At 45.6% G+C, this 19,086-nt stretch overlaps 1 protein-coding gene and 1 long non-coding RNA gene across 2 annotated transcripts in view; one reads left to right on the forward strand and one right to left on the reverse strand.

Annotated features, from left to right (window-relative positions):
- LOC129520035 (uncharacterized) overlaps positions 1 to 2,999 on the forward strand; it is a 52,571-nt gene extending 49,572 nt beyond the window's left edge. Inside the window, exon 3 of the long non-coding RNA XR_008666466.1 lies at positions 1,788 to 2,999. This is a non-coding gene — a long non-coding RNA (uncharacterized LOC129520035). The remainder of the gene's footprint in view (positions 1 to 1,787) is intronic.
- Positions 1 to 19,086, reverse strand: part of ABCA4 (ATP binding cassette subfamily A member 4) — a 127,189-nt gene that overhangs the window by 12,504 nt on the left and 95,599 nt on the right. Inside the window, exons 33-44 of the mRNA XM_055340937.1 lie at positions 18,129 to 18,234; positions 17,930 to 18,004; positions 17,536 to 17,705; positions 15,695 to 15,872; positions 11,901 to 12,016; positions 10,762 to 10,909; positions 7,418 to 7,541; positions 6,954 to 7,083; positions 4,621 to 4,741; positions 4,107 to 4,169; positions 3,005 to 3,111; positions 161 to 302 (exon numbers count right to left, since the gene is read on the reverse strand). Coding sequence (XP_055196912.1) covers positions 161 to 302; positions 3,005 to 3,111; positions 4,107 to 4,169; positions 4,621 to 4,741; positions 6,954 to 7,083; positions 7,418 to 7,541; positions 10,762 to 10,909; positions 11,901 to 12,016; positions 15,695 to 15,872; positions 17,536 to 17,705; positions 17,930 to 18,004; positions 18,129 to 18,234 — 1,480 coding nt within the window. The remainder of the gene's footprint in view (positions 1 to 160; positions 303 to 3,004; positions 3,112 to 4,106; positions 4,170 to 4,620; positions 4,742 to 6,953; positions 7,084 to 7,417; positions 7,542 to 10,761; positions 10,910 to 11,900; positions 12,017 to 15,694; positions 15,873 to 17,535; positions 17,706 to 17,929; positions 18,005 to 18,128; positions 18,235 to 19,086) is intronic.

A 19,086-nucleotide genomic window follows, 5' to 3' on the forward strand; every position in this document is an offset into this window, starting at 1 on the left:
CCATCTTCTACAACAATATTTGGCATATAGTAGACACACAGAAAGCATTTGTTGAGTGGACAGCATGCTCCAACTTTCCCATCTCTAAATAAATCCACTCTCATGAAAGAGGCTTAGGGTTTACCAAACTCCTGAGTGGCAACAAGAAACCATTTTTTACCCTTTCAATTTCATCTGCTGGTACACCTCGGAGCCGGGCATAAAGATAAAGATGTTCTCGCCCCGTGAGCAGGTCATCAACTGCATCAAACTGAGGACAGTAGCCCATACTTTGGTGGACGTCAGATATATTAGTTAAAATACTGCAAGAAGAAAAAGCAATTAGCAAGTTTCCTTCAAAGGGGGATGGGGACAAGAGAGCAAGGGCTGGAAAACTGCCAATGGGATAAGCAAGCTATCTCTTCTCTTCTGCTTTGCTTCAGAAATGTGCACAACATTTCTGAATCAAAGCAGGGACCCTTTGTTTAGATAATGATGAACTGAAATTCTGAGCTTTGAATCCAATAGATCTTTCCAAGTTTCTCTGTCTATAAACTGAATACCTATTATTCAAAGTCAGCTTTAGTTTTGGAATGGATCAACTCATATGTGGGTTTATTTTATTTTATTTATTTATTTTTGAAGATTTTATTTATTTGTGAGAGACACACACAGAGAGAGAGAGAGAGAGAGAGAGAGACAGAGACACAGGCAGAGGGAAAAGCAGGCCCATGCAGGGAGCCTGACGTGGGACTCGATCTCAGGTCTCCAGGATCACACCCCGGCTGAAGGCAGCGCTAAACCTCTAAGCCACCCAGGCTGCCCAATATACGTGGGTTTAAAAACAAAGGGAAGATCAGGCTTTAAAAAATGACTGGTGAGGGGCTCCTGGATGGTTCAGTCTGTTATGTGTCTGACTTGTGATTTCAGTTCAGGTCATGATCTCATGGGTCTTGGGAATCAAGCCTTGCATTGGGCTCCTCACTCAGTGAGGAGTCTGCTTGTGATTCTCTCTCTCCCTCACCCTCTGCCCCTCCCCCCATTCAGTACACACTCCCTCTCTTTCTCTAAAATAAATAGATCTTTAACAGAAAAAAGAAAAAGAAAATGACCAGTGATTTCTCATCCCTTTCAGACATTGGGGAAGTAACTAGAGAAGATGCAGCATCCTAAAGAAAGTAAACTTCTCCTTTTGGGTTTATTGGCAGAGATACAGTAAATGAAAGAGGAACCAGTCAGATCAGTACCCAGAGCAAGAGACTGGCAGGGAGCAGAGAAGAAGTGAATTGAGTTCTATCAACTCCCTTTGACTCCCACTAGAAAATACAACTCCTTTTCTCTCCCACAAGAAGACACATTGCCTTGATGAAAAAAATAAATTATCTAATCTGGTCTAATCACTCCCTGCTCTCCCTGCTTCACTTGTAGCTTAGGATCTATGAATAAAAGATGGATGCAATAGGATGGGACAGAGAGGTGCTATGCAGTCTCCCACTATAACAAAAAGTATTTCAGTATGACTGAGCCAATTAAAACTACCCAGGGAAGCAAGGAGAATACTTTGCCAAATTCATGGGAGTTGTACTACTAGAGAAACCCAATCCTGTATCTTAAACCTACAGCTGTGTTCTAGTTTCCACCTCATCTAGCTTCCATCTTCTAGGCATCAGGGACATCAGGCTGTGTCTTGCTTGGACTTGTGTCACTTGATGTCTTATGGTAAATCCTATTATATCCTCCTGCCTGCCGTTCTTTGGTCCCTCAAGATGCCTTTTGCTACCACTGTCAAATTATTTTCTTGGTTGTAGGCTAAGCTGGATCTGCAGATGAGACAGATTCGTCCACGGCCTGACTTCACTGCTGCTTGTTCCTTTGCAAGCAGACCCAACAGGGATGGATGGGGAAGATCAGAGAACCAAATTCATCCTGTCTGAGCCATGTCCAGTGAACCTGCAGGCATATTGCTGAGGATGGCTCCCAGGTGAGGGAAGGAGGCCTCAGTCAGGCAGATGCTGAGCAAAAGTCAGCACTGCCTAACTCTACTTATAAACCAGGGCAGAGGGTTCCTCCAGGCACTTCTAATGCCTATGGGCTCTGCTGTTCAGGGAGCAGCCTGGAAAGTGGCAAGCAGCATAGGCTCACATTCCTGACCCTGTGCCACAGAGGACCAGTCTGTTTACTCACGCCTTATTACAGAGAGCAGCAGGCACTTTCCAAAATCCAAGGACACATGCCAGTTTTTCCTTTATAAAGGCTCCTTAGCCTGGCAAAGCCAAGCGTCAGCACAGAAATAGCCAAATCAGACTAAAGTCCCTGAAGGCTCTTGAACCAGCCCCCATCTAGAAACTCAAACCAGAGAAAGGATGCTTCATCACAGAGGTTCTTAACCTGGGACCCAGGGATCCTGCAGGATCATAAATGTACTTCAGGCCTCAGTAAATTCCTTTAAACTCTTTGCAAAAATGTATGGAGGGAGATAATGGGGGATGATGGTGTGTGTGCATGTGTGTGTGCGTGTGTGCGTGTGTGTGTATGTGTGTGTATTTTTAAGATTTTATTTTTTCAAGCAATCTCTACACCCAGTGTGGGGCTCAAACTTACAACCCCCACGATCAAGAGTCACATGCTTTACCAAATGAGCTAGGCAGGTGCCCCAATAATGGTCTATTTTTATAGGAAGAAAAAAAAAAGGAAGAAAGTACAAGTGTTCATCAGATGCTCAAAGGAGTCTATAACCCCAAAAAGACTAAGAACCACTGACTTAGTGCTTTCCAGAAGTTTCCAAGAACCCATGCTTACAGGGGCATGTCTTAACAGTCATAATTCAATTCAATTTTCCAGACAGTCTACGTCTTGTGCTTTCTGGACCGTGCTCTCTTAGAGGCCTACTCTTCTGCACAGATCTTCCATGCACTCAGAGTCATCCTCAGTGCAGGGTCTCACGTTCATTCTCCTTATGCTGCGATGGGAACATGGCCCTGGGCCTGGGAGAGACACCCTGAGATGGGATGAGCAGGACACTCACCTCTTGCCTGCTATAGTGGCATCACCTGAGGTCACTGTGGTGTCCCCAGTAAGCATCTTGAATGTAGTTGTTTTGCCAGCTCCATTCACTCCCAGAAGACCAAAGCACTGAGGGAGAAGACACAGAAATGGCCTCATCCTAGAGCCCAAGAAGCCCAAAGAGTGTAGACTGTCAGGTATGGGTAGGTGGGAAACATTTTTGACTTGTGCTGCCATTACCGAGGCCACTAGACATGTATGGAATAGGCTATGCTACTTTGGTGTAAGGATGACTTTGAGCTGAAGGGAATTAAGAAGTAGCAGATACAAGAAAAGATCTCTTCCCTTCCCTGTTTGGCTAAAAGTGGGGCATAAATTTATAAGGTGTCCCCTCTTGCCCTCTGTACCAGGAAGAGCAAAAGTTAACTGCCAGTAGCAACTTTAGAGTCTGGAGACAGTGCCAGAGGTATCTACATAGCAGACTTTACTAACTAGTCTTTATTTAGCATTAGTTTACCCCATATTTGCCTTTCTATAATTTGCCACCCCTACTGACTTATGGTCCTTTTCCTTTGTCATGTCACTTCTCTAAAAATGTATCATTCCTTTGTCAAGAAGCTACATAAGCCCAAGTTCTAACCACTGCTTGTGTCATTTATTTCTGATCATTCCTTTGTGCATGTGCCATGCACATGTTAATAAATGTCTGTTTGCTTTTCTCTTCTTAATCTGTCTTCCATCAGTCCAATTTACAAAGCCCTACCAAGAGAACCCAGAAGGGTAGATTTTCCTCCCTTACAATGACCACTGAGCACTTGATATGCATCTAGTCTGAACTGACATGTGCTGTATGTGTAAAACCACCCTGGATTTTGAAAACTTAAAAAAAAGAATGCAAAATATTCTATCAATAATGTTTTATATAAATTACATGTTGATGTGACAATATTTCTGATATATTGGGTAAAAGATCAAGATTAATTTCATCTGTTTTCTTTTTTTTACTTTTTTCATGGGGCTGCTAGGAAATTTAAAGTGACCTATGTGGTTACATTTGATTTCTTTGAGATAGCTCTGCTTTAGCGGGGAGAAGAGGCATGCACAGGATTTTGCAGGGTACCCACCTCTCCAGGGCGGACTCCGACACATAGCCTGTCCACTGCTGGGCTGGAGGTGCCTGAATAGATCTGCAGGATGCAGAGAAACTGGACTGAGAACTGAGAGAGGGTTAGAGAGGGAAGAGAGGAGAGAGCAGGAGCACAGGACAGTTGAGGTGAGAACTACCGACACGACGAGGTTACTATATACTGGCGAGTGTTCACTGAGGTGTTGTGAGCCCCAGGACACTGCACGGTTGTGCAGAGATGGAGGGGAGAAGGATTAGTGAGGCTCAGTCATAAGGGCTCATACTGGGCCCTGTGCTGGTGCCCTAGATAAACGCTACAGAGAATGCACTGGAATTAGGAGTTCTTAGGAGGCAAATTACAACACAGTGATGACAATCTTAGATAAAATTAGGAAAATGAATTGCTTGCATAGGTAATATTGCTTATTCTACAAAAGGAAAATTACAATGTTGTGCCATCTCTGGACTCAACTGGCCCTGCCAACCTCAGTCATCTATACCTAGTTCCTTACCTTGGTTAGTTCATTTAGCCGTAAGATATCAGTTTTATTTCCCCCACTAATAATTCTTTGTCTTTCTTCAGCCACATCATCATCTTCATCTATGATGGGCTCCTTAGCAGGCTCAGAAACCCTAGAGGAAGAAAAGGAGACAGGACTGTGTTGGTGCGCAGTGTCCCTGGTTTCCAGTCCTGGCCTCTCTGTGTGTGACCTTGGGCATGTCACTGAACCTCTAAACCTCCTTCAACTTCCTTCAACCATTCGGTAGGGAGGGGCATGACCTTGGGCATGTCACTGAACCTCTAAACCTCACCTCCTTCAGCCATTCGGTAGGGAGGGGATAACAGTGTCTACCTCACAGGACTGTGGAGAAGATGAACTTGGCACAGCCTCTGACACAGAGTCAGAACTCAAATCCTGGCAGCTGTTATCATAACTAAAACACTTCATCTATGGTAAGCACTCAGTAAACGTCACCCGTCTCCCACTTATCTCTTGAACTAACTCCTCTCCCAACCATTTGATCAAGCTTGGTCCCCAGCCCCTGCTAATCTTCCCTGATTCCCAGCCTCTGCAGGCATTTCCAGTGCTGCAGCCTTCTCTTCCTCCTGCCCTGACAGACAGAAGCCTCCTCATCCTTAAAGACACAGCCTCTTTCTGAAACCCTTCCCGACCACCTTGGCCTATCGTCTTTCCTTCCTCTCTTGTTGGCCTCATCTGATTCATCTCTAAATCTTGTCCTACCATTTATCCAATTGACCTATGTTTTCTCTATCTCCCCTCACCCCTACTCCTACCCAAGCTACCGCTGACTCTTGCTTGGGTGCCAACACGGCTTCCTGCCTGGTCTCTCTGCTTCTAGTCCTGGCAGATCATTTACCTGCCTGAGTAAAACACCCCAACAGCTCCCTGCTGCCCTCAGGCTTAAACTTGAAGTCCTCACCAAGGTGAGGGCACTTCAGGACTTGGCTCTGCTTACCTCTCCAGGCTCCTCTCTCACTCATCCCTCTCACTTTCCCCCTTCACAGCCATCCTGAACTCCTCCCATTAGCATGTCCTCTACCAAAATTACCCTTTCTTCTGCCCTTCCCTTCTTCTCTTTACCTGGTTGCCTCTCAGCATGGCTGTGGGCTTCCTGTAGCCAGAGATCATCGAATGATCCTCCGGTGCTGTTTCAGGCTCAAGTGGCCAGACTTGCTCAATTGTTTGACATCAGAATTTGAAGCTAATGAGTTTTGGTAAATAAGTCTGCCTCTTCCCTCCTACCGCAAGGTTTCTTCAAGATGTGGCCAAAGGCACAGAGGGGGGCCTGTGAGGGCTGAGTGTCCCATGGACATCAATTCCTCACACTGTCCCCCATAACTAGCACCACTTCACGGTCACATCATTTTATTCCAAGTGTGTTGATGCCTATTATCTCGTTAAATCCTCACAACCTTGTGAGTAGGGAGGTAGATTCGTTTCTAGTAACTTGATTCCCTATGGATCAAAACCTAAAACAGGTCCTCTGAATCTTTATTTGCATATAGCCAGACTCAGCCTGAGAGGACGAAAAGATAAGGAACAAAACACCGTCCAGGAAAGCGTGTTCTAAGGACCCAGTGATTTGCAGTTCAGAGCCCTGTGCAGAGCCCTAGTGAAGCTCAGCCTGGATGGCAGAGGGACAGCCTTCTGGAAACCTGGGGTCTTGTGTCAGAATGAGGCAAAGCCTGGGTCAAGAAGCCAGGGAAGAATGGCACTGCTGGGCTGGGTTACAGTTGGCAGTCACTGCCCACCTCTGCCTCCCGCCTCAGGGGGGCACAATCACTGCCCCTCACCCTTCACAACTGCCCCTGGCTTTAGCCGCCTTGGATATAACCCCAAGGGATGATATTACTCCCTGTCTCCACTCTCAAATCTCTAATTAGCAAAGGGGCCCACTTTGTCTATTTTCTTGTGAATGCATGAATTTCCCAGTACTTTGGATCTCCCTTAACCATTATCATTTGCAAGGCTATTATCCAACTTAAAATGAGTATCTGTTAATGAAGTGAGAGGGATTAAATATTAGTGACTAAAATAAAAAAAACCTGTATTTTAAATACTTTAAAGTTTAAATTCTTCATAATTTCTAAATTTCATAATTTGGAATTGGAATTCCAATAAGTTGGAATTCATAAATTCCAATGAGTCTATTTTACTCTCTCTCCTTGTGTAATTCAGAACAAACCAAGCTTTAAGGGTGTAAAAACCCATATGGAGTGGGGCTAGTGGGAGAAGAGATGACTACATGGATGTGAAGCCAAGTCCCTGGACAGATGCAATGAGCTCCTGTTGGCATCCTTAGGGCAGTGGCCTGAACGTACCATCGGGTGAGGAAGAAGTGGTGCTGGATGAAGAGAGTCAGAAGCAAGTACACCACCCCTTCTGCTGCCATGGCAACCAGGTTCTTTCCAATCAGATCCCACTGGAATGGATTTGTAGAGTGCTCCTCACCTGGGGACAGGAATTAAGTCCACTCAGCTGCCCCAGCTTTCCCTAAAGACCTAGTTACAACATTTGGCCCAGCTGGACCAGGCCTATGCAAAGGAGTAAGCGACAGCTGAGAACCCCTCTTCATCCTGGTGTCTCTAATCAGAGTAGGGATGAGTAGGAGCCTGCTCGTGACACCTCCTGGGGCTCCTCAGACAAAGAGGCAGAGGCAGCTGATCCCTTCTGGGCAGGACACTCTCAGACCAACCAGGTGTCCCCCGGCCCCAGCACAGGCTGCAAGCCCTCCCACACGCAGAGGATGTAGGGCCATGTTCCACAGGCCTCGAATGCCACCCACCAAACCGGGCGTAGACATCTGTCACAGCCTGGCTCAGTGCCAGGTCAATGAGGCCCCGGCCCAGGCAGAAGTGTGGAAAGATAATGAGCAGCTTCCTTAGCATGGCGTTGAATCTGAGCAGTGTCTGAAACAAAGAAAAGCAGGGCAGTCAGTAATGGGGACCGAGACCACCTGCCCCCTCCTGAGCAGGGTGGGGCCTGGGTGCCCTCACAGGGCAGGACCAGGGGAAGACTTGCAGACAGAGGGAGGCCCGGCAGCCAGGCTGGCCACAGGACACATCTGTGATGCAGATACAGAGGTTTTGGAATACACACCGGGGAACCCTGGGTGGAGCAGTGGTTTAGCGCCTGCCTTTGGCCCAGGGCGCGATCCTGGAGACCGGGGATCGAATCCCACGTCGGGCTCCCGGTGCATGGAGCCTGCTTCTCCCTCTGCCTGTGTCTCTGCCTCTCTCTCTCTCTCTCTCTCTCTGTGTGTGTGACTATCATAAATAAATAAAAATTTAAAAAAAATGGAATACACACGGGAGGTGCCACCAGCCATCCAGGCACACAGGAGGTGCCACTAGCCTGTCTGGGGAAGCTGTCACTGTGGACTCACTTGGAAACTACACAGGAGCCTTCCCAGGAGATGCAGCAGCTGCTGGGAGTGCGGCCCAGGTTCTCTCTCCTTTGGTACAGCTGTGAGCTGTCACTAGGTCCTAGGTCTTTCATCTGCTCTTAGCTCAGCTCGTGCCAAAGGGAAGGCCTATCGGCCTCTGCATCCCCCAGTTCCTATTAACCGTTGCTGCTAGGAAAGAATGCTCTCCCCACTTTTCTTCTCTGGCAGATTCCTGTCCTTCTTTAGAAAGTTAGCTGGAGGGGTCCCTGGGTGGCTTGGTCTGTTAAGCACCGGAATCTCTGTTTTGGCTCAGGTCATGATCTCAGTGCTGTGAGATTGAGCCCTGCATCAGGCTCTGTGCTCAGTGTGGAGTCTGCTTGAGATTCTCTCTCCCTCTCCCACATAAATAAATAAATAGCTAGATAGTGAGATAGATAAATATATGAATAAATAAATCTTAAAGAAAAAACTAGCACCATAACCCCTTCTCTGAAAAGTCTTTTCAAGCTCCCATGTAAAATACCTACTTTTCTCCCCTAGTATTTACAATATTGTCAGCCAGGGTTAATTATTTTTTACTTGCCTGCTATTCCCACTAGTCAGTGGTCCCCAGACAATAGAGACTGGGTCCTAATTATTTTGATACTTTCTAACTACCTTACTCAATGATTAGCTCATAGTAGGCACCTCATTATTAGTTACATGGGCTAATAAAATCCTACTTATTCCAAGCTAGGCCCAGTTGAATTTCCTCTACCTAGCTTCTCTGAGCCCTATAGCCCAGCTCTTTGGTCCCACTCTGGTCTGCAGTGTCTTATCTGTCTCCTTCTTTTGCTGCCCTATCACACACTTTTTTATGGAATGTCAGGTACTGTGGTTCATATTGGTTCCTGGCTTGACACACAGGTCATTTCTTGGGTGGAACAGGAGTTCTTGCAGGGTGGGATGAGCAGGTCACACGTGTTTACATCAGCACATCCATTACATGGTGTTTGATACGTCTTGACTCAGTAGGGGCAGTGGCTAGTGGGACCTGGGAGTCTCTTGAGGGATCCTGGGAATCTCTGCAGCATCTGCCTATCTGATCACGTGCATGAAAGCAACCAGCTTTTATGAGGGGGTGTGCTCAGTAAATGTTTGGCTAAATGAGTGCAGGCCTCAGGAGGGAGAGTATTTTGAGTTGCTTTGAGCTTACTCTTTATTCTGAAGTAACACAATCTCTCAAAACTTAGTGGGCTGTGAACCCGTGACAAACAGTTCTGAAGAGGAACTCTTTCAGTCTGCCAGGAGGCTCTGCCGTCAGCAGTCTGTGTTCTTTCTCATCCATCTCTCTTCTGGGGTCTGACTGTGACATGGTCCATTTTTGACCAGTCATGGGACAAATGGGGTTTTGTTTCTTGCTTAGTGGTTGCAGAAAGTCTGACAAGGTCTGGGAAAGAATCACTCATGAGGCCATAGGACTGGGGGTTAGTGCAGATTTGTCTTAGGTTCTCCCGGCAGGGCCCGGAGGTAAGAGTGAGGACAGGGACCACAGGACAGCAATGCTGATGTGCTGGCTGGTGCCCACTCTGAACTTGAAGACCTAGTGAGGGAGGAACGGGCTAGAGAGGCCAATGGGGACATAGGCACTTGGCCAGCCTGCCAGTGCTTGAGAGTGCTCCAGGCCAGCCACAGCCAAGGCTCAGAAGCTGCCGGCTGGGAGTGGGAATGTGGAGCAGAGACAGCCCTGGAGCCATTGCCATTGTTTTGGGGGTTAGCCTGGCTAGCTCTTTCTGGGCAAGGAGAAGTCTGAGGAGTGTGGACAGGACAACTATACTTCATAGCTCATAGGAGAAAAAATGAGTGGGAAATATCAGAAAGGGAGACAAAGCATGAGAGACTCCTAACTCTGGGAAACGAACTAGGGGTGGTAGAAAGGGAGGTGGGTGGGGGGTGGGGTGACTGGGTGACAGGTACTGAGGGGGGCATTTGATGGGATGAGCACTGAGTGTTATTCTATATGTTGGCAAATTGAACACCAATAAAAAATAAATTAAAAAAAAGAAAAAGGATTTTGAAAAACTAAAAAAAAAATGAGTCATTTAGCACCATAGATTTATAACTCTGTCCTTTGAATTAAGTTTCATGTAGAATAACAAATGTTACTTGTTACAATTTGTGTAAGAAACTGTGAGAAAGAAAATTTATGCATTTGCTTATTTGCTGCCAGAACATCCAAGAAACTGAAATGAAAGGCTGTCTCTGGGGAAGCAAAGTAGGTGATTGGGAAACAGGGGTAGGAAAAACTTTCTTTGTATGCCTTTTTGGTCCCTTTTAATTTTGAAATCACATGAATGCATTACTTACATGTGTGGATGTGTGTGTGTAGAAAAACTAACACCCAAAGTCACCAAGGAAACTCTAAAGGAGTAAGACAATCAATCTAAAAGCTTAGGATCACAAAAGGTCATTTATAGCTTGCAGAATGAGCTCAGAAAACCATGACACCCAGAGCACACAAATAAACTTAGAATTAAGCGAGCTTAAAGAAAAAAGGAAGGAAAGATGGGAAGGAGGGAGGGAGGGAAGAGGAGGGGGGAAGGTGAAGGGAAGGAGGGAGAGAGGGAGAACAGGAGGAAGCCACATTCGCATTCACATACATACTGAGATTATCCAGCCACAATACTTGCCTGTGGCTCTGCTTGATCATCAAATACTTTAATATTTTAGTAATCAAACAAGGAAGCCACGCAAGTCATGCTCACCCAGTTATTCTCAAATAATTCCAAGATGAAGGTGATGGCACTGCTGTTGATCCCGATGAACAGATTAGCACATGACAAGGCCACATAGGCTGTGCTGGGGACATCAAACAGGAAGGATGCTGGGTACATCATGGGAATGACTGCCCATCTGTATGGAATGACACAATGCCGTGAGACAGAGTACCAATCTTCTATTCCATTTGCTGTACCACTAGATACAATGCATTCCCCTCACACAGAGTGACATGTGGGAACTGGCGAGAGTCCCAGGAAGACCAGAAAGCTGCTCTACCCCTTGGTCTTCATTCCGCATCTTTGAAGGGAGATAATGATGCCTTCCCTGACTACCTCACGGGGGTTTTGTGAGGAGCAAGTGACATGGTGGCTGTGAATGTGCCTTTAACAAGGCAGAAGGGCAGTTTCTACACTGCAATGCTTCCCACTCTACACCTGGATCAGCAAAGCTACACTGAGATCCTAGGAGGCTCATCTTTACATTTGACTTGAGTTGGTATGTCACAGTTACACTGGCCTCTGAATTCTTTATTTCCAAGAAAGATGAATAGAGACCACTGCTCCTGGCAAGACTTCCCTGACCTCCACGGGAAGGACCAGGTGTCATTATCTCCATTATCTCCATTACAGATGAGGAAACTGAGGCCCCGATGGGGTAATTACTTGTCCAAGGGTATGTACACAGTACATCAAAGGCCTGGATATAAAGTTGCAAGCCTTGCTCTACGATTCTACAGGACCTAATCCCTGTGTCAACCTCTGGCCCTGGCCCAGGGGCAGCCTTTCAGCTGCAGTCTTCTGTGTGCAAATAACTCTTGGCCAGTACAGTTGGAGACACTGAAATGGACAGGCTGGCTATGGATGAATCAGAATCAGAACCATGTGAGGGGCAGGGGAGTGACGGACTCCCAGACCCTGGGCAGGCCCCAGTGTGAGTGGAAGAAGATTCACTTGAGCCTCAGAAATACCTGGAGTCTGAAACAGAAGCCAGCCTGATTCCTGCTCATCCTGCCGGGGGCTGGAAGCTAATCTGGCTGCCAGAAACCCTGGTTTTCTGTCAGAAGAGCATGACCCGTCCCTGGCCTCCCTTTTGGTGGCATTAGCTAATGGCCCAAACAACTCACCCGTACAGCATGAGCAGTGCAATGAGGGCAGGAAGATTTTCTGGAGAAGTGTAGGCTTTCTTCTGAAACCCAATAAAGATCCCCACCACCAGTGCAGCGCTCACAGCATAATTCATCTTGAAGAGAGAAGAGAATAAGAAATTTAACCTTTTGGGACCTCTGTTTTCTGTTCTGTAGAACAAGGGTTGGGCCAGGCTCCTCCGGCACTTATAATGGTCTGGGATTCTGATGCTATTTGTCTAAACCGTTCTCCATTAGTGAACGTACATTAGGTTGTCCCTAGTCCTCCTACCCCTCCCCACTTCCACTTCCCAGTGCAGGAAACCTTAGCCTCTATCTTTTGAGAGAATGAATTAGAATTTTCCACCTGATCTCTCATTTTCTCTAATTGGTCACAAAGTCCTATTGATTCTACTTTCTAAGCATGTCTCCTGAATTTAGAAAAATCTAAAATATTTAGTCCTCGGCCTCATGAAGTTTAAATAGATGATAACCTTTTACCACTTTATCCCTTTCCTTCACCTTCCTACACAATTCAGTCCTAAAGCCATTAGGACAGATAGGGAGAGGTGGGCAGCCACAGTGGGGTTACAGGTGTCACAGTGGTCCCAAGCAGGATGAGAACTGAGAAGGGTGAGGAGGACATCCCGCAGAAGGTAGGCTGGTGTGGGGTGTATGAAGGTGTAGGGGGCTTATAGGGGGCTGATCTGATTGGGGCTATCAGAGCCAGAGAAGAATGAGGAGGACCTCCAAATGGGGGGCAGCTAGAGCAGGGAGGGGTGGGTGTCTCCACATGAGGGAGAGGATGGTGGCAGAGATGGGACACTTATTACATACAGGTGTACTGCTTGGGTAGGTACATGAATCAGGGGTAATAGAAGCCAGTTTCTCACTCGTGGAGAAGAGTCACAAATATGGATGGATAGACAGCCTGTAGTGTTGGGTTAAAATTAGGGGTTTTAGTGAACTCATATATTGTTTGGTGTGTAGACAGAGAAATACAGATGTAAATGTGTGCCTGTCTATGTACATACACACGTGTCTCTAGTTCTCTCCCCTGAGAAGGCCTGAAACCACTGATACCTCAGTGGCAGTGACCATATCTAGCACCGAGATCTTGGTTTCTGAGGAACCTTTTCCACTGAAAGGAACCAGGGCTCCTCGTGGAGATGGCTGATTCCAGGACAGCACTGGGGGAAATGCAGGATGAGCCTGGAACATCTCACTGTGCCAGAGAGCAGGCAGGTGCTCAAGTAAGATGGAGACACAAGAGGAAACAAAAGCCAGCCTGAAGGGGCTCCCACTGGATAAGCAGGATAATTTCAGCATCAGAATAACTAAGAATGGGGGGCAGCCCAGGTGGCTCAGCAGTTTAGTGCCTGCCTTCAGCCCAGGGTGTGATCCTGGAGACCCAGGATCGAGTCCCATGTCGGGCTCCCTGCATGGAGCCTGCTTCTCCCTCTGCCTCTGTCTCTGTCTGTCTCTCATGAATAAATAAATAAAATCTTAAAAAAAAAAGAATAAGTAAGAATAGTATCAGATTGTAACTTATTAACATAGGAACCATGACTCCATGCAGGCACACACAAATAAATGAATAAATGGAGTTTGATAACATAGGATATTTACATAGCTTCAAAGTACCACTCCCCCAATTCTTATTAATTATAAAGGGGAAAATAGTGACCTTACAGTAGAGGAGCTCGGCAGACACCATCTAAATCAAGCGACCACAGTGACCATCATCAGTAATAGAACAAACTGAAATCCGAAGCTACCTGGTCAGATGCAGTGAGAAGGAGAGCATGCTCTCATGATACCACTGCCATAAACTGGATCCAATCTTGAGAAAACATCAGGCAAGCTCAAATTAAATGACATTTTGCAAAATAACTGGCCTGAGATTTTCAAAAGTGTCAAGGCTGTGCATGTCAAGAAAAGACTAGGAACCATTCCAGGCTGAAGGGGACTGAACAGGACAACTAAATGCAATGACTCTGAGCTAGATCCTTTCCTATAAAAGACATTATTGGGGCAATTAGTGAAATTTGAGTGGGGTCTGAGGAAAAGATGGAGGTGACACATCATGCTAGTGTCCTGGTGTTGACAGTTATGTTGTGATTGTATGGGGTGTGTCTTCATTAATAGGAGGTAGACACCAGAGGTGCTAGGGTGTGTGTGTGTGTGTGTGTGTGTGTGTGTGTGTGTACGCACGCAAAGGTCATCTTTTGGGAAGGTACCCTCAAGTGGCCCAGAAAAATAGTTTTGAACTATATTTATGACAATTTTGTGATTGTTTCAAAATTTAAAAGAAAATAGATGATGTATAAAAAATAAGTATTTAAAACATTTTATCTGAGATGAGTGAATTATATAAACAATACGTGTTTGTTCATTCACTTAACATTGACCCTCAGGCATATATGATATCTTTTTGCTGCTGGCTAATGAGGATGCTAAGCTCCAACACTATAGATCCTAGAATTCAGATTTTAGGCCAGCCTTAAAATTCTAGAGCCTCAGAAGCCTGCTAGTGTCATATTCATCATCTTCTAACTCTTTATTGTCCAGCCAAGTGTCTATTTGCTAGACAATTTCAGACACTCTATCCTGCTATCCACATATATCTCCTTAGGCTCACAGATCTCTGTAGCTAGGCACATGCATGGGTCAGCTTGAAGTATAAATTTTATAATCCTTGTCTTTAAAAAAAAAAAGTAAAATGCAAATCCCAGCATTTTAATAGCTTTTCAGTGCAGGTGAGCCTAGCTCCTTTCATGCTTAAAGCACAGGGGAGTGTAGGTAGCTACAAGTGATGTTTTTGTCCAAAGTGAAAACATGCATTTGAACATGTTTTCTCAGGTAGATAGGGCAGACCAGAAAGAATTTAGTTGCTACTGATGATTTCTGGTTTTGTATTGTTCAGTGATGGCTGCATTTAGGAAGCAAAAAAGATAAAAGAAACCATGTCTTTATAACCCTAATATTTGTCATAATGATCCCTGCTACATTATAACTAGGGCTTTGCTGCCAGTTTATTTCTGACTCCTTCCTGCCCCCAACAATCCTGGTTCTAAGAGAGGCAGCAGTTTGCTGTTGACTTGGTAAATAATTTTCTCTTTATATTACCTAAAGTGGTGCTAATCTCATTTAGTGGAGGTCTGGTTACTTTGGGAAAGCAAAGTAACACCACTGGGTAGGGTTGTCAGATTTAGCCAATAAAAATATTGGATGTTCATTTAAATTTGAGTTTCAGATAAACAACAAATAATTTTTTTAGTATAAGTAAGTCCCATGCAATATTTAGGGGGGTGGGATATGCTTATACTAAAATCATTAATTGTTTTATCTGAAATTTAAATTTAATCAATGTTCTATATTTATTTGGTGACTCTACCACAGGAGAAGTTCCATCCTTCCCCCTTTGGAAAGGGTGTAAGAAGAGAATGTAGGATGAAGGGCCTCTTGGTATTACCTCTTCAGCTCCAGATTATTCACAGGAAAGCCAGCATCATGCCTGTGGTGCAGTGATTATTCAGTGGGTTAGAAGGCCCCTTGGTGGAGGGCACGTAGAGCCCCAACTCAGCAGTTGTTAAGCTGAGCCTTCCCCAGCTTGGAGCTCCTAATTCTGTGCCTTTCCAAGAGCCAGCAAACACAGAAAGCCCTTAGCACAGCACCTGCTAACAGCCCTGGCAGTACAAGAGCCCCAGCCTGCCATATCCCCTTGGAGCAGACAAATACCTGCCCATGTTGGGCCCATGAAGGCAAGGGAGGTGCCATGACCTGACACTTACAATGTCCCAGAGGAAGCTGGTCAGCCAATAGGTAGTGGGACTCACTCCGCTGACAAACTGGAGGTGCTTGGCTTTGTTTACCCTCTCCTGGATCAAATAAAGGACAAAGCTGGCTGGGACAAAGGACATGGCGAAAATCACACAGATGGCAACCACAGCATCCACTGAAGCGGTCAGCCTGCAGCAGGATGAGACACCATGAGAGGGAGGTGAAGAAGGAGGAGCAGAAGCAGAAGGATGAAGTTAGGCTCTGGAAAGGCCTCACCCAACTGGAGGTGGGAGGTAATGGCCTCCAGAATCCCTTGGAAGCTGCTCGTTTCACTCAGTTGTGCTAATCAAACTGGGTCAAGGTTAAATGGATATTTGTGGGTTTCCTGTTCCATGTTACTACTGACTACTAACATTAATGTTAATATCAAATATTTTCCCATGTTAATAAAATAAACAAATTTTATTACATTTTCTAATTATTTGTTGATGGTGCATAGAAATGGATTCTTAGAGTAATTTCATACACTATAATGCTCTTATTAGATACCATAATTTGTCTATAGATAACTCTTGAATTTTCTATGTAAATAGCGATATGGTCTGCGAAATCTTGTTCACTCATGTATCACAACATGGGCATATATTCATAATGCAAATTTAAGTGAAAAGAGAACATGTCAGTTCTACAGAAGCTTGGCTTCATTCACCGTTTCCTGGATCACTGAGAAAGCATGTGGCTAAGGGGTAGGCGTGGGCTGAAGTCCCACCTGAGCTTCACACACCAGCCACAGCTCTGGCGTGGGACAGTGCCTACACAGAGAAAGAGCACTTTTTGCTAATTTCCACAAGGCACCACATATGCTAGTCCCTGTGCTGATGAAACTACAAAGAACATGATCCACACATGCAGGAAGAAGAGAATAAACTGGAAGGAAACATACATAAATGTTTAGAGGTAAGATCCAAAACTGGGTAGAGTTGTAGAAAATAAGTTTTAAAAACTCTGTTTTATAAACTTTATTTAATGAACACACATTATTTTATAATATACTACCTTTATAACCACAGAAGACTCCTATTTTTTATTTCAGATTCAAGAGGCTTGCCAGGAGATGCAGAAACCTGGGCCGAGTGAGAGCCGGCATAGAACAGACTATATTTCCTCAGTTGAGGGCCTCAGAGGGTGTCCAAAGGAATGCTCAGTGACTAGTGCCCAAGTTTTAGCCAATGACACTTGGCATGTTCAGGGCAAGTTCAGGGCACTGAATACACTAGGATAGGAACAGGAGGACCCTCATAGCTTGCCAGAAGAAGTTCACACTAACAAAGCCATTCCTGCCAAAGTCAGGTCTCAAATAGAGCACACATACACTACGAATTGCACAAGATTGATGCCTTTTACTGCCTGAAGCTATGCAGTAAGAGCCTAAGCTTGAGGAAGGCTAGGATCTGTTGACATCTTGAAAGCCTGGCCATCTGAGGGAAATTACGAGAATCTAAGACGATTATTCCCAGGGAGATGAAAGATTGGCTCAACTTTCCTAGTTCCCGGCAGCCACTTTGCAAACTGGTAAGGAGAATATTTGTGTAAGCTCCAGGAGCAACTTGCTATCAAGAGCCAAAAGGGAAGAGAACCAAATATATGCTTACTTTCTAAATAAATACGAAGAGAAAGAATGGCCAAGCAGTTTGATACACGAGGCCTTTGAAAGTCTCATGTTCATGTGTGCCTGACTTAACAACCTTGACATCCAGCCCAGCAGCTCATGTTAGTGAGAATCCTCTTGGAGTGTCCACAGAATAGAGAGGGTGACCAGTGGGCTGTGAGGCTGGGGGCCACGGTGGCTTACACTGTGATCTCTGAGAGCTGCTCCTTGGTCAGGTTCAGGGGCTGGCTTATGACAGTGATGCCATACTCCTCAGGATTCTTGTCCTTGTGCAGGCTGGTCCGTAAGATGGCGTTGTGTGCCACGTTGAGAAAGCTCACCAGGGCATGCCACCCTTTGTTGTTAAACCACACCTACAGGGCAGAGAGGGGGCTTTGTTAGACTGTGCTCCAGCTGTTCAAAGAAAAAAATGAGCTTCAGGAAAAAGAATGTGAGGAGGAGGAAGGGTTTGGCAGCTGGAAGACATTCCAGGCTAGATTTCAGCAGCAGAAGGGAGGGAATGTAATTAAGTTGGGACAATAAAATCACTAGCTTGCGTGAATTTTTAGCTCTGGGGCAGATTACGTAGAACCAATACCTTAATGTTGTCTTCAGTTTCTAGATGTTTAAGGAAAGCAGGCATTTCTTTAGAGGCCTCTCTGGTGATAGGGCCCTAGAAAACCATAAGGAACAAGCACAAGGTTTCCCCTCCCCCCACTTAGCACTCATGATTATTTCCGTTTCATGATCACAAGCACATCCAAAGTTCTGCCCAAATCTCCAGGTTGTTTACATACCGCGCTCACATTCATTATCTGGCCAAGGTGGCTTAAAAATTCAACAAGTGCTTCCCCGGTGATGGGGAGGATTGGGAGCTTTCCTCCAATGGAAATTCCTCCATACCTGACAAGGGAACAAGAAGCCCTCAAGTCAGTGCCAAGAACCAAGCCTGTGGTGCTTCATACCTGTCAATAGCTCTCTCAGTTTCGGCAGGGAACTGTGTACTTGGAGGGGAACCATCTGGACTAGTCAGCAACACAGCTCCACTTCACAAACCAACTATTAACACTTCGCTGTCGCCCCCAGGATAAGTCCTGATCTCTACTGGGTTTGGTTTCTCCCCACTTCTCCGACTTCGCCCCTCCTTATGCCTTCCCACGAGTGGCAAATTCCAGCCATGTCAGATCACTTCCAGAGCCCCCCTTGGTCCAGGCTGCCTTGGTGTCTCTGCCTATATGGGGCTGCGAGCTTCCCAGGAATATCTTTCCTCGTTTTGAGCATCTGTTCAACTTGGAAGCATCTGTCTTACATCATCTTCTCTTTAAGGTCTTCTCTGACTCACCCTACACCCCAACCAATGACTTATTTTTGGTGCCACTTCTGTGCTTTGCAGATCCCCTGCCCTAACTCTGTGTTTAGCACTTTAATTGGGGTCCTGGCACTGGATCTCTCCTGCTCTTACCCATCTTCCACACTGTTTGGAGGTGTAAAGTGATCATGCACCAACACCAATCTGGACCTGTTGTGCTATCATTTAAAGCCCTTCAGTAGCAGGATAAAAGCCAAACTCCTTGACTGAACAAATTAATCTGCTGCTTAGGCAAGACAGAAGAGGGGAACTTTATTTTTCAGGACTCAGTTGGTCCTACTCCCCAGTTCTGCTTCAACTGAGGCCCCACAAGTCCCTCTTGGGAGCAATTCTAAAAGCAGGATTTCCCTTTCACGATTTAGAATCCACTCAGAAAAATTAAGTTA

The sequence above is a fragment of the Nyctereutes procyonoides genome, unplaced genomic scaffold, assembly GCF_905146905.1.
Source record: "Nyctereutes procyonoides isolate TBG_1078 unplaced genomic scaffold, NYPRO_anot_genome, whole genome shotgun sequence".
NCBI lineage: Eukaryota > Metazoa > Chordata > Mammalia > Carnivora > Canidae > Nyctereutes > Nyctereutes procyonoides.